The sequence below is a fragment of the Theropithecus gelada genome, chromosome 10, assembly GCF_003255815.1.
Source record: "Theropithecus gelada isolate Dixy chromosome 10, Tgel_1.0, whole genome shotgun sequence".
NCBI classification, from domain to species: domain Eukaryota; kingdom Metazoa; phylum Chordata; class Mammalia; order Primates; family Cercopithecidae; genus Theropithecus; species Theropithecus gelada.
The window spans coordinates 57,928,493-57,943,038 of NC_037678.1; the positions used below are offsets into that span (position 1 = coordinate 57,928,493).

At 51.6% G+C, this 14,546-nt stretch overlaps 1 protein-coding gene across 1 annotated transcript; it reads right to left on the reverse strand.

Annotated features, from left to right (window-relative positions):
- Nucleotides 1–688: 688 nt before the first annotated feature.
- WISP2 (WNT1 inducible signaling pathway protein 2) lies at nt 689–13,805 on the reverse strand. The gene is made up of 5 exons (XM_025400007.1): nt 13,481–13,805; nt 13,230–13,314; nt 8,616–8,832; nt 3,517–3,771; nt 689–1,412 (listed from the first exon to the last, which is right to left on the reverse strand). Exons 2-5 carry the CDS (start codon nt 13,287–13,289, stop codon nt 1,192–1,194), a joined length of 753 nt encoding a protein of 250 aa, XP_025255792.1. The 5' UTR covers nt 13,290–13,314; nt 13,481–13,805; the 3' UTR covers nt 689–1,191.
- Nucleotides 13,806–14,546: the final 741 nt, after the last annotated feature.

Below are 14,546 nucleotides of genomic sequence, written 5' to 3' on the forward strand. Positions count from 1 at the left end.
GTTTTTGTTTTTTTGTTGTTTGTAAACGATAAAACATGAGACTTCAAACAATTTCACCCTTGGGTTAGTTGATTTCAGGCTATGCTCCCCAGTCCCTAGGAGGCAGCCTTCATTCTCCCTGCTCTTCTCTGGTCGAAAACGCTGGGAAGCACCGGTCTGTATAAAGTGCTAGTGCCTAGCACATAGTAGGTGCTCAAGAAATGTTAATTATTGACTGGGCGCAGTAGCTCACGCCTGTAATCCCAGCACTTTGGGAGGCCAAGGCGGGCGGATCACTTGAGGTCAGGAGTTCGAGACCAGCCTGCCCAACATGGCAAAACCCCCTCTCTACTAAAAATACAAAAAAAAGAGGCCGAGCATGGTGGCACGCGCCTGTAATCCCAGCTACTCAGGAGTCTTGAGGCAGGAGAATTGCTTGAACCTAGGAGGCTGCAGTGAGTCGAGATCGTGCTATTGTACTCCAGCTCCAGTCTGGGCAACAAGAGCAAAACTCCGTCTCAAAAAAAAAAAAAAAAAAGTTAATTATTATTAATATGAATTGGGTTTCATGGATCACTTGAAGGCCTGTCTTCTGTCTTTCTTTAAGACCGTGTGATTTCACCTTGTGAGGTTCACAGAGAACTCCGCCCCGGATTCTGCCCCAGATAATGGGAGGGCTTTCTCAGAAAACACAGGCCTGACACACAAGATCACGCATAGGCTTGTATTCAGGAACGATTTTACAAAACTCGAGAAAAGGCAGCAGGAGATCCAGAATCTCTGTGTGCCTTCTCTTCATCCTACCCCCAGAAAAATGGCCAGTCTAGCCCAGCACCTGCTGAAGCCTCAATATTAAGGGAACGCTTGTCCCATCTCTTGCCCAGGGGAAGTTGGAGAGAAAGCTCGCCTGTGTGCATGTTTGATATAAGCGGTGTGTGTAGGCAGGGAATGGGCTAGAGGACCCTGGACATCTTGGCCAGCCTCCCAGGCAGTGAGTTAGAGGAAAGGGGACTAGGTCTTGCACCTCCACTGTACCTCGGGGTCCAGGCAGACCAGGCAGGGTGTTAATCGTGTCCTGCATGGTGGACCCAAGCTAAAGTGTTGCCTGCAGCCAAAGGCCTGGGCAGGGGCCATCTTCCATCAGCCCAGGGCCCAGGCACAGGGCTACTTGCTGGGGATGGTGGACACCATGTCCCCATTCCCAGCCCTGCTCTAGAAGGCACTGTTACGTGGACTGCGACCCCTGGAGGGCGGGCAGGGCCTGGACAGGCACAGGCGGCGCTGGGTCTCCAGTCGGCAGAAGCGGTTCTGGTTGGTCACCCGGGTGGTCATGCCCAGCCCACAAGTGGTTGAGCAGGGTCCCCAGGCCGTGCTCCATTCTGGGCAGGGGACACCAGGGGGCAGGGAAGAGACAAGGCCAGAAAACTGGGGTCCTAGGGGAGAAAGAACAAGAGTTAGCACTGAGCAGCCAGGGCTCAGCAGCTCAGTCAACCCACCCACCAGCGGCCACGGCAATCTTGGTCAAATGGCTCAGCTTTCTGCATCTCAGTTTCTTCTTATGTAAATTTCCTAACAGTGGATGGCATCGAATAAAATGATGGCCATGAAGTGCCTAGCACAGTGCCTGGTACTTGTAAGATTTCCATAAATATTAGTTATTTGGCAACCAGAGTTTGCTGGTCACGATGGCCCCTCAGTCAACTACAGCTTTCTCATCTCTTTGGACAAACAGCATTTTACAGGCAGAGGGTGCCCAGCCTGTGTGGAGAGGTGCTTTGACCCAGTGGCAAGGATGCTAAAGATTCCAGGATTCTTGTGCCAGGAACCAGATGGCGGGTTTACCACGGTCTAGCTTTTTCTCTGCTCCAAGTCTCCCTCTGTGAATATTTTGGTGTCCTTCCTTCTAGTCTTACACCAGTAGTCCCCAACTAGGGTAATTTTGCCTCCCAGGAAAGGTTCGGCAATATCTGGAGACAGTTTTGGTCATCACATTTGGGCGGATGCTACTGGTATCTGGTGAGTAGAAGCCAGGGATGCTGCTAAGCACCCCGCAGTGCACGGGAAAGCCCCCCCCCCCCAACAAATAATTACTTGCCCTGATTGTCGTTAGTGGTGAGGTTAAGAAACCCTGACTTCTACCCATATGTGTGGGCTGTGTATGCATGTGTACGTGTAGATATACCTGTATACATGCATAGGGACACACTTAGTTGAGATTAAGTTGGAAATACACCTTCTTATCCTGCTTTTATTCATAAGGCAAACTCACTCGCGTTTTCCTATGTATTTAAATGGATATATCATATTCCATCACGGGGATAATAACGGCTACCTCTGATACAGTACCATGTGCCAGGCACTGCTACAGCTGCTTGACTTGAACAAACTCAAGGAGTTCTCACAACGCTATGAAGTGGATGCTCTTATTGTCCCCATTGGACAGCTGAAGAAACTGAGACACAGAGAAGTTAAGCAACTTTCTCAGAGTCACATAGCAAAAAGGGGGTGGCGGGGCTGGTGCAGACACCGTGCACCTGACCCAAAACACTCGACTACCTCTTGTGGGTGGCAGCAGCATTTATGAAACCAATCCTCCTCTTTTCAGTTGCCTTTTTTAAAAAGTCACATTCATGTGATAATAATTTTCAAAAAGCAACACAGCAACAGCAAAAATCTCTAAAATTGAAGATTTATAGTGGGACGGTGGGAGGTAACTGTCTATTCTCCATCTCTAGCCCACCCTCAGCCCACATTCCAGAGCAGCCACCTTGCCTGGTTCAGTTTTGAGTTCCTTTTTTAATAAGCCCAAATAACAATAAATTAATAATATTTTATTAATATGTATCAATATATTATAAAGACAGTAACATTATATATTCTAAGAGCTTAGCTCTATTATATCTCTGAAATGTGAGAATTTGGTTCATGTACCCTAACCTATCTTTCCTCTCTCCACTCTGTCACCCAGTTTTTATTTTTAATTATTTATGGTTTTAAATTACACATCTCAAAGGCAGTTGCTTTTTGTTTATCGGTTTTAAAGTGGGAGGCCTGGTGACCCTCCACTCCTCTTTCTTTTATTCTTCTTTTTGAGACGAAGTTTCATGCTTGTGGGCCAGGCTGGAGTGCAGTGCCATGATCTGGGCTCACTGCAACCTCTGCCTCCTGGGTTCAAGCGATTCTCCTGCCTCAGCCTCCCAAGTAGCTGGATTACAGATACCGGCCACCATGCTCGGCTAATTTTTGAATTTTTAGTAGAGACGGGGTTTCCCCATGTTAGCCAGGCTGGTTTCGAACTCCCTACCTCACGTGATCCTCCCACCTCGGCCTCCCAAGGTGCTGGGATTACAGAGGCGAAACACCGTGCCCGGCCCTCCGCTCCTCTTTCTTATCTCCCTCCTCAGCCTCTGCCCCTCCCAGCTTCTGATGTGTCCCTGGGTCCTGGTACCCAGGAAGCCCCGCCCCACCTCATCCCCCAGGTGGCCCTTGGCGCCCCCAGGCAGTCCTGCCCTTGACCTGGACCAGCGCTGCGCTCACCTTGGGCTGGAAGGGGCTGGGCCCCCAGTCCCCCTCCTTGGCCGCACACCCACTCTGGGCAGCACTTGCCAAGGACCTCGACCCTTCTGGGGTAGGGGCAGTCCCAGCTGGGCAGCCGCACGTCCTCACTGCACAGCGGCACGCAGGTGAAGCCGCCGTCCTCGCAGCGGCAGCGGATGCTGCAGTGGGGCTGGAAGGTCTCCCCCTCCTGATACAGGCGACCGTTCACCTCACAGCTGCCATCGTCCTCTGCCACTGCGGAGGAGAAACCGCACCCCCATCGGTGACCCGCAAAGCGGCACAGCCCTCTCTGCAGAGCTGCCCAGATCCCGCCGCAGGAGGCAGCGGTCTCACAGTAGCTGAGCCCTGCCCAGGACTCCAGCCCAGGATATGCACCTCTCCCCAGCCCTCCACCAGCCTGCTGGGGCACCCTGCATCCTGGCACAGGGATTGCAAGAAGACAGGACTGGACTGAGCCCCCAGCTCTGCCCTTTCTTAGCTGTGGACCTGGGCCAAGTGATTTCACTTCTTCTTGCCTCAGTGTCCTCATTTGCAAGGTGGGATATAATGGTACTTATTTTCCAAGGTGGTAGAGACTACTCGGAATGACGGGTGTAATGATCACAACATAAAGGAGATCTTCCATATGTCCTTGCTTATTATCGTTAGTATAGTTACTATATATTAATAACGTTTAAGTATTCTATGCACACTGAGATTTCATGCAACAAAGTCATTGTCCACTTGTGTTGTAGTCATCACTGTCATGTCAGGGCTTAACTTGCCGGCTGTGTGTCTTTGAGTAAGTTACTTAACTTCTCTGAGTGGCCTGAACAACAGCAATAATGAGCTCGGTAACTGTACCTCCAGGTTCCATGGGATGACATGTCCATACCCTCTAGCACACAGTGCTAGGCATGGCCTAAGTGCTCAGGGAACACTCTTTCAATGAAGCCCTCAAGATATGGGTGTTATTGCCGCTTCTTCCACTGGACATGAACTCCTTGAGGGCTGGGGCTGCCAGTGTGCATCTCTGCATCCCTCTGATGGGCTCAGAGCCTAGGTGTAACACACAGCACTGCAGGAAATGCCCCTTGAATGAATAGCTGGCATAAGGCTTGGCACATGAGATACACTGATAAAATAGCCCTACTCCTTATCATTCCAGAGGTATTTACTGTTTCCCTCCTGTGTGCCAACCACTGTGCTCCTAGACAGAAAGAGGATAGTTCCTGCCTCGAGGGACTTACGAGCCTGGGGAGGGGGCACAGGTGTGAGGGCATCATCTCCAAGACAGAATGAAGTAAGAGCGCTGGAGAGGCATGTGAGCCGCTCAGGAAGTGCAGATGAGGAACAGCGTGTATGTGAGACTTTGGTGACCACTGAGCTATGTCTGGGGAAAGGACTCATTAGCAAACAGGTTCTCCCAGATCTTCTGAGAAAACCTTCCAGTAGGTCTATACACACACAGGGGTTTCAGAACCACACATACTCAGGTTCCAACTCTGGCTCCCACTTGTGGGGCCTGGGGCAAGTTATTTTGCCTCTCTGAGCCTTGGTACCTGGCTCACAGGGCTGCTGGGGGATTAGATGAGCTAGGGGACTTACAGCATTTTGCCCCAAGCCTGGCACATAGCAGATGCTCAATAAATGGGAGTGGGTTATGCTTCCACATAGCATCTGTTATGTGCCAGGCTTGGGGCAAAATGCTGTAAGTCCCCTGGCTCATCTAATCCTCCAGCAGGAAAGACCTCACTGAGAAATAATGCTGGTAGAGGGAAGAGCCAGTGCAAAGGCCCTGAGACAGGAGTATGCCTGGGGTATTTAAGGAACAGCAAGGGGCCAATGTGACTGCAGCAGACAGCAGGAGGAGATGAGGTCAGAGAGGAAGCAGGAGCAAGATCCTGTGGGGCCTTGTAGGCCACTGTGGGGACTTTGGCTTTTCCTCTGAGATGGGAAGCCACCAGAAGGCTTGGGGCAGAGGAGGGAGGTGATCTGGCAGGAGCTCTCTGCTGTGTTGTGAATAGACCAGGAGCAAGGAGAGAAGGAGGGAGATGATTATGGGGCTACTGCAAAATCCAGGCCAATGATGACGGGGCTCAGACAAGGGTGGTAGCCACAGAAGGGACGGGAGTGTCGGATGCTGGAAATACCATGATGAATTTGCTGGTGGATGGTATGTGGGAGGTGAGAAAAGAGAGACGTCTAGGCTGGCTGTGGTGGTTCACGCCTGTAATCCCAGCACTTAGGGAGGTTGAGGCGGGTGAATCACTTGAGGTGGGGAGTTCCAGACCAGCCTGGCCAACATGGCAAAAACCCATCTCTACTAAAAATACAAAAATCAGCTGGGCATGGTGGCAGGAGTCTGTAATCTCAGCTACTTGGGAGGCTGAGGCATGAGAATCGCTTGAACGCAAGAGGTGGGGGTTACAGTGAGCCAAGATCATGCCACTGCACACTGGGTGAAAGAGTGAGACTCCATCTCAAAAAGAGAGAGAGAGAGAGAGACATCTAGAATGACTCCAAGGTCTTGAGCCTGAGCCATGAGAAGCATGGAGATGCTTTCAACAGACGGGGGAGACCGATCTGGGGGGCAGGAGATGAGGATCCCGGCATTGGATGTACTGTTACACGATGGTGAATCTGTAGCGCGTCTCGCAGCTCAGAGTTGGCCCTTACAGAAGGGCGTTCAATGAGTGATAGGAGAGGTTTTTGGCAGCGTGTTCCCTGCAAAGCCCCAGACTGAGCCTTTGTGATGTGTTAACTGGACTCTTTGGGGTTCACCAGTTCCCGGTGAACTTTAAATCAGTTTAAATCATTAAGCACTCATGAGCACCCACCATGTTGACAGACTAAGGTGGGGAGTTGCAGGAAGGACCAGGGACCCAAGTACACTTTGGCCTGCGGTGTTTGAAGTCTGAATTAAGATGGAATACGAAAAATCCCTTAATACACTTATCGACAATCACAGCCTATGTACTATTCAACAGCTGCGTGTCAGGCAGTTGAGCAATGGAGTTTGTGGAGTCAGCTCCCTGAGTTCAAATCTCAGCTCTGCCAGTTATGAGCTTTGTGACCTTGGGCAAGTTGCCTAGCTTCTCTATACCTCTTTTTTCCATTTATAACAGAAGGGTGGGCCAGGCGCGGTGGCTCACGCCTATAATCCCAGCACTTTGGGAGGCCGAGGCAGGCAGATTACGTGAGGTTAGGAGTTTGAAACCAGCCTGACCAACATGGAGAAACCCTGTCTCTACTAAAAATACAAAATTAGCCGGGCTTGGTGGCACATGCCTGTAATCCCAGCTACTAGGGAGGCTGAGGCAGGAGAATCGCTTGAACCTGGGAGGCGGAGGTTGCGGTGAGCGGAGATCTGGCCAGAGCACTCCAGCCTGGGCAACAAGAGCGAAACCCCGTCTCAGGAAAAAAAAAAAAAAAAAAAAAGAGAGAGAAGGGTGATATTAGTACCTACCTCATGTGGTTGTGAGATTAAATGAGTTTATATTTGCGAAACCCTCAGTGTCTTACACATGGTAAGGGCTTGTGCAAGTGTAAAATAAACTCTGTGGGTGCTGTTTACACGTGTCATGGCAAATGTAAATAACAGCTTTGTAAGCAAAGTGGCACTTATCTCAATTGTTCTTCAGATACATTTTCACAAGCAATCATCCCTCAGTCTGTGTAACAAATCACCCTCCTTACCCTTACAATATTTGTAAATAAAGCATTTCACATGGAGTTATTACTTTTTTTTTTTTTTTTTTTTTGAGATAGGGTTTGGTCTGTCGCCCAGGCTCAAGCGAGCCTCTCACCTCAGCCTCTCAAGTAGCTACAGGCATGTGCCACCACACCTGGCTAATTTTTTTTTTTTTTTGCAGAGATAGGATCTCAGTATGTTGCCAAGGCTGGCCTAGAACTCCTGGGCTCAAGTGGTCCTCCCGCCTCAGTCTCCCAAAGTGATAGGATTATAGGCATGAGCCACTGTGCCTGGCCTGTTGTTTTTTGACAATGCTTTTCCTATAAATAGATTAATTGTCAATAATTCATGAGCTTCTCTCTCTCTCTCTCTCGTTCTTATTTTTATAAAAGTGTGACATGCACATGAATGAAAGAGGTAAATTGTTCCACAAGGCTTATTATTTAAAAAGAAAGAAGAAGAACAATCTCTTGCCTTTTTGCATTTCTCTAAAGTGATGGTTCCCGACTGGAGATTTTGCCCCCTGGGGAAATTTGGCACTGTCTGAAGACAGACTGTCATGACGTGGGGGACAGGGAGTGCTCCTGGTATACAGTGGGTGGAGTTCAGGGATGCTGCTAGAAGTCTTACCATGCACAGGACAGCCCTCCCAAGACAACGAATTCTCTGGCACCAAGTCACTAGAGCCAGCTTGCAAAGCCTGCCCCAAAGCATCAGAGGACACCAAGGCCTAGAAGAGTGGTGAGGAAAGTCACCTGCTCGGGTGACTGGTGAGTACATAGCAAACCCAGGATTCCAGCAGTGCTCCGAGGGCCCCTACTCTGAGTGAAGACAGAATGAAATGTTCCTTAGAGCCTGTTGGATCCGGTCCCATGCCGTGTGACATGAAGCATGTCCCTTAATGCTGGTGAACCTCAGTTTCCTCATTCATAAAATGGGTCTGAAAGTACTTCCCATCGTAGGGTTATTGTGAGGATGATGTGACGTGTGTAGTAAGTGCTTAGCACAGTTCTGGACACATATTATGCCCTAAATAAGAGGTTGCACTTTTATTTTCCTCAAAGTGTTGTAAGGATCCTGAGAAGGGAATGGTGGCATCCGATTTGAAGAATCTGGGAGGGCTTCTCAGGGGAGAAGGTGTTTGAACCTGGCTTTGAAAGTTGGCAATGATTTGGACAGGTAGGGATGGGGGAAGGTTACTGGGGTAGTAAGATGATTTAAGCAGAGGCCAAGAAGGGAGAGGAGGGAGTACAGAATGGGCTTTGGGTCACCAAGTTCAGCTGGAATGGGTGGGGTACCTGAAGTGAGCATCCAAGGAGATAGAGGAGGACTGCACTTTGATTCAGGACACCACGGCCTTGACCTCCCGCTCACACACCCCCCTCAGTCCTGCAAACCTGCTTACAGAGGCACAGGGCCCCCCGGCCACCGGGTCCTGCCCCGGGCTGGCAGACCAGGCCCTGGCTGGCGTCGCAGACGTGGAGTTGGTCGCAGGGCTCCCCCAGCCGTCGTGCACATACCCGGCAGCAGCCACAGCCATCCAGCACCAGGGCTACTCCCAGTGGGCATCGGGGAGGTGGCCAGGGGCAGGTACATGGTGTTGGGCACAGCTGGGTACACACCTGAAGAGACAGAGACCTCACTCAGCCACGGGCTTTCAAGGTGGGCAGTGAGACCCTCACAACCAGCCACCTCTGCCAGGCTGGGCAGTGTGGGGTCCACACCTTAGCCTCAGAGCCATGCAGACCTGGCCTCGAAGGCCAGTAGTCCCACAACATGCCCTAAGAGGCAGCATGGCATGTGGTTACGGGCAAGGACTCTGGGCTAGAGTTCCAGTTCTTTACTTTTTATTTTTATTTTTGGAGTCAAGAGTCTTGCTCTGTCGCCCAGGCTGGAGTGCAGTGGCACAATCCCAGCCTCACTGCAACCTCCATCTCCTGGGTTCAAGCGACTCTTATGCCTCAGCCTCTCAAGTAGCTGGGACTACATGCACCTACCACCACGCCCAGCAATTTTTGTATTTTTAGTAAAGATCTGGTTTCACCATGTTACCCAGGCTAGTCTTGAAATCCTGAGCTCGGGCAATCCACCTGCCTCGGCCTCCCAAAGTGCTGGGATTACAGGCATGAGCCACTACACCTGTCTGGACTTCCAGTTCTAATTCTGCCCCTTATTAGCTGAGTGACCTCGAGGACGTTACTTAAGCTCTCTGAGCCTCAGTTTCCTTGAAGTATCTAACTCAGAGGATTACTCTGAGGAGTACGTGAAATGTTGCACAGCAAACCCTCAGCACAGGGCCTGGCATGCAGTAGGCACTCAGTGCACTTAGCTTTGATGATCATTGTTGTTAATGATGGCAGAGGGCTCAGCCCCTGCCTGCCCTCTGGGAGCTTACAGAAAGGCAAAAGTAACAAGTCAAGGATGAAAATGGCAGGGGCTGGTACATTTTCCAGCATATGGCTACTTATCTTAGGACGAATAAATTGAACCGTATCATGGATGTTTTTGGCCTTTTGATTCATCCAGCAAGCTTCCCAGCTCTGGATGTGCACCAGATCAGCCAGGAGACTTGGGAAAATACAGAACCCCCAACCCACTCTGGGGTTTACAAAATCAGAAGTCCCTGACTCTGGGACCTGGAATCGTTATTTTTAACAAGCTGTCCAGCGGCTTCTGCAGCTCAGCTAGGTTTTCAGCACCTCTGACCCAGTCTAACCTCCTCCCCCTGCCAGGTACAGATGGGGAAACGGAGCTCCAGAGAGGGACAGGGACTTGCCACAAGTCAGTGTGTTCGATTCAGGGCTGGGAGCGTCCCAGGTCCTGCTTCCCAAGTGAGGACTCAGGGTCACGGGGTGGGGGTAGACTGTGTCCGTAAGCCAGGCACCCACTCCCCAGTGACAGGGTCAGGGGATCAGCCCATGTGACCTGCCTGCCCCTCACCACCCACATCAGAAAAACAACCGCAACATACGGCAAGGTGCCGTGGGCTCCCTGTCCGCCCATTTGAAGGTGGGAACCAAGAAGGAAGCATAATTCAAGATGCTTCCAGTGGCCCCATCTGTGGGGGCCCAAGTTTGAGTTGAGTAGGATCCTTAGGGGATGAGGGTTTTATCTAGAGGAAGGGAGACTTGCAGTTTACATTGATGGGGCTCATGACCTTATATCTCCTGTGCAGCCCCAAAGCAGGCAATGACCCCTTTGCCCTGCCTCACCCCCTGCCCCGCCCAGTGCCCACCCCCCCATAATCCTGCAAACCTGCTTTCAGTTCCTGGCAACTCCCACACTGGCCACTAGGAGCCATTGCAAACTGGCTGACCAGCCTCTGGTGGGGGCCACAAAGTAGGAGGCGATCACGGCCCCCACAAAGACAGCACTGACTAGCAGATGAACGCACAGAGCTAGGTGTCTGGCTGCCTCACAAGGGAGTGGGTCCCATCACTGCAGGCTGTTCAGATTAGAGAGATGATGGCCTGACCTCGCCCCTCAAGGTGTGGTCTGAACTAGCAGCAGCAGCGTCACCTGGGAGCTTGTTAGACAGGCAGCATCTGGAGCCCCTCTATAAATCCAAAGCTGGATTTTTATATAACAAATCCGAATCTGCAGTTTCTTTCTTTTCTTTTCTTTTTTTTTTTTTTGAGATGGAATCTTGCTCTGTCACCCAGGCTGGAGTGCAGTGGCACGATCTTGGCTCACTGAAACCTTCGCCTCCCAGGTTCAAGCAATTCTTCTGCCTCAGCCTCCTGAGTAGCTGGGATTACAGGTGCGCACCACCACGCCAGGCTAATTTTTTGTATTTTTAGTACAGACGGGGTTTCACCATGCTGGCCAGGCTGGTCTCAAACTCCTGACCTCGTGATCCACCCACCTTGGCCTCCCAAAGCACTGGGATTACAGGCATGAGCCACCGTGCCCGGCCTGAATCTGCATTTTCATAAATCCACAAGTGATTCACATAGAAACAGTCTGGGCTTTTGGGTTCCCTTCTAAGTCAGAGGTTCAGCTGCCTTGGCTTGTGGGCAATGGTGGGAGGACTGTCAGGAGTGACCCTCAGGTCCCTCCCACCTGAAAACAGGAGTGCCAGGAAATAGACCAGCAGCTGTGCACCCGGGATCCCACTGTGGACCCCTCTACTGGCCATGTTTGTCAGGGGGCAGGACTCTGTAGGCCCCAATACCCAGGAGAGGCTATTAATGACATCAACTATTCTAGTGTACAATTATCCCATGTGATACCATATGTATGTCATGTGCCAAGTGCCATTGTCTCATTTACCCCTCCAATATGAGGTGCCATCGTTACGCGCATTTTAAAGATGAGAAAACTGGAGCTCAAAGCATGTAGTAACACAGCCAGTAAGAGACAGAATCAGGATTGACATCCAAGTTCAGGTTGACATCCAAGGCCCAAACTCAAGTTGTCCCATTGTGCCTCAGTTTCCCCAGGGCCTTGCTGTGATATCTGGGGGTTGGGGAGGGGGCAAGGCTTATGATATCTGGGGCAGGAGCACTGGGCATGGAGTTTTTTGGGCAAGAGTTGACATTCAGATTCTGCCACTGACTTGCTACGTGACTGAACACGTGGACGAACGGCTTTGGAAGGTGGAGGTGAAGCTCAGTTTTCTCCTCTGTAAAGTGGAGTAGAGAACACCTGTTTATGAGTGATGGTGGAGATTAAATGAGGTCCTGGCCAGTCCTTGATCGATGTGGTTTTGCTTGTGTCCAGGTGTCTGCCTCCTGTCCCGGTCCACAGCCGGGAGCCCCGGAGCCAACGGTCAGCCTGGAAGACTCAGAGTTCTCCCTGTGAGGGTTGCTGTGGCTTTCCATGTCATGGTGACTAAGTCCCTGTGTGTTTTCTGCAGTCCCTGCTTCCTAGGACCAGGGAAGAATGGCCCCGTAAGTCTCACCCTAATGGCAAGTCTAGGACAGCTTTACTTTGTTCTCTCATAATCCTGGACCCCTTCTCCCTCCTAGAGCCCCAAGTCCCCTATTCCAACTACCCAAGCCACCCACACTGGCATCATGTCCTACCCATCCCCTTTGGAAGAACAAACAGCAGGGCAGGATGCCAGTGTGGTTCTCAGCCTTCCCGGGCACCAAGACTTGGGGCCTGAGGGAGAGAAGCTCCTGTCCATGCTTCTCAAAGGAGCGTGAAAATACAGTGAGATCGTGGCTTGTGGTGGGGCCGATTCCATGGTTCTGAGAACTCAGCATTTGCCGAGGGGATGACAAGGCTTAGCAGCTGTTGCCTTGGTCCAGTTTGGGCTTGGGGAGGCACAGACTGGAGTGCCTCTCCCCCTACATCCATGTCTGTTCTGGGCTCCGCCATGGCCCTTCTCTATTGCTCTGACCTTTCTTTGCTGTGTGACTTTAAGCAAGTTGCTTACCCTTTCTGAGCCTCACTTAACTGAAAATTCCTTATGGGGTTGTTGTGCATGTTAGACAAGGTAGATGTCCCACAAGCTCTTTGGTGAATGTCCCATGCAGCATTCGGGGAGAAGGTCATTACTCCACAGAGGTGTCTCCTGTCCCCCTCTAGCTAGGGCGGGCGGGTCACTCACTGCCTAAGAGTCCAACGGCATTGATGCCCTTGCAGAATAAACCTTCCAATCAGCTAGGTATCCATCCAAATGCTGGCTCAGAGTCAGGCCAAGCATGTCATGTCTTCAGTACCCCCATTCATAATGAGGGTACATTAAAATCCTCCTTAATTTGCCGGTAAGTTTGATGAATGATCTTGAATGGCCTTCACAAAGGCCTCACAAACTGTATACCCTTCACCTGGGAAGATGCTGAGGCCCAGAGAAGGCAAGGCATGTGTCTGAGGTCACAGAGCAGGGCTGGCCGGAGGCAGCTCTGAGTGCCAGGGAGAGAAGCCCTGCTTAGGCATGGTGGCCAGACTGTGCCCAATGTGGGGCCCTGGAGGAATTCTGCCAAGGGGGTCCTTGGCTGTGATTTTTACATCCCCATCCCCTCCACACCCAAGTAGTCAGCAGTGCATTCAAGGGCCCGGGCCTCCTTACCTTTGAGAGGAGGCAGAGGAGGGAGAAGGCCAGAAGGTGGGTCTTCAGTGTGCCTCTCATGTCCCCCGCAGAGCCAGCTTTGAGCCTGGGAGGCGGACCTGTGAGTCTTTATGTTCCGGCAGCTGTGAGGTCACTCCCAGGCACACACAGGCACACGCACACACACACACACACACACACACACACACACTAGCTTTTTCATTCCTTGCTTTGCTTCCCATCCTCATGGCCCAAAGGATGAGCCCATTTACCTGAAGGTGAAACTGTGAAGGCCACCAAGGGGGTGCCTGTCCGTGTGCGTGTGTGTGTGTATGTGTGTGTGCGTGCGTGTGTGTGGGTGAAAGCCCGAGCCAGTGCCAGCACCAAGAGCCTGTGACAGCTTGCAGGGGCCTTCCTATCTCCTCCCAGCCCAAGAGGGTCCTAGCCCTGCTGTAGTTGCGAAGCCCTATCCCAGACCCCTCTCCGAACCCCAGTGGTGCTGCAGATACCGGAAGCATTCTGTAAACACCCCCTTTGCAGAGCTGACCCAAGGTCTCCTAAGCTCCGTGGCCCTGACTCTGGGTAGCCGCGGCCCAGCCTGCGGTTTCTGGCAGGCAGATTGGCAGCCACCCAGAGGCGGGTGTGACCCAGAGCAAAACTTCCCTGGGCGGCCTGTTTGCTCTTGGCAATAAGGGACCTCCCTTGGCCTGCCTCCCAGCTCTGGAAGGGGGCCCGTGGTGGGCGAGTCCGGGCAGGCTGGACCTACTGTGTGCCGGTGCTTGCTGGGCACTGCTAGATGATGGGGTCGAGCCAAATCCATTTGGTTTCATTCAGCCACCTCTGAAGTCACCTCTGCAGGAGCTGAAGGCACAACACTGACCTGAGGACAAGGCCCAGAGAGGGAGAAAACAGAGGGAAAGCAGGTGGAAGTTCAGGAATACCAGGCAAGGTCCCTTGCTCAGACCAAGAGTATGGGATGCTTTCTGATGGAGGTGCCATTTCAGAAAGCCAAGAAAAGAGAGGGTGAGAGAGGGCAGAATGTTCCAGGCCAAGGGAACAGCACGTACCAACGCCTAGATGTCGGACATAGCATGATAGCCTGCTTATTCTGGGAGCCAAAGTGCCTGGTATGAGCAGAGCCTTCTGTGCAATGGGAAATGGTGATGTCTGTGAAAGGTGAGACATACAAGTTCACACCACCAAGATTTGGGGACATCAACGATGTCCCAGCCATGAGGGCAGGGGATGAAAAGACATGGGCTTTGTTTGTAGAATTTGGCAAAGATAAAAGAGGTGATGTCAAGGGCTGTCTGGGCCCCCGTTACCTCCACCAGTAGT

Excerpts from the sequence above, each read along its gene's own strand:
- WISP2 (XM_025400007.1), bottom strand. The coding sequence starts at position 13,289 with ATGAGAGGCACACTGAAGACCCACCTTCTGGCCTTCTCCCTCCTCTGC. Across the intron at positions 8,833-13,229 it reads TCCTCTGCCTCCTCTCAAAG|GTGTGTACCCAGCTGTGCCC; the intron begins GTAAGGAGGCCC and ends CTGTCTCTTCAG. Across the intron at positions 3,772-8,615 it reads CCGGGGGGCCCTGTGCCTCT|TGGCAGAGGACGATGGCAGC; the intron begins GTAAGCAGGTTT and ends TCTCCTCCGCAG.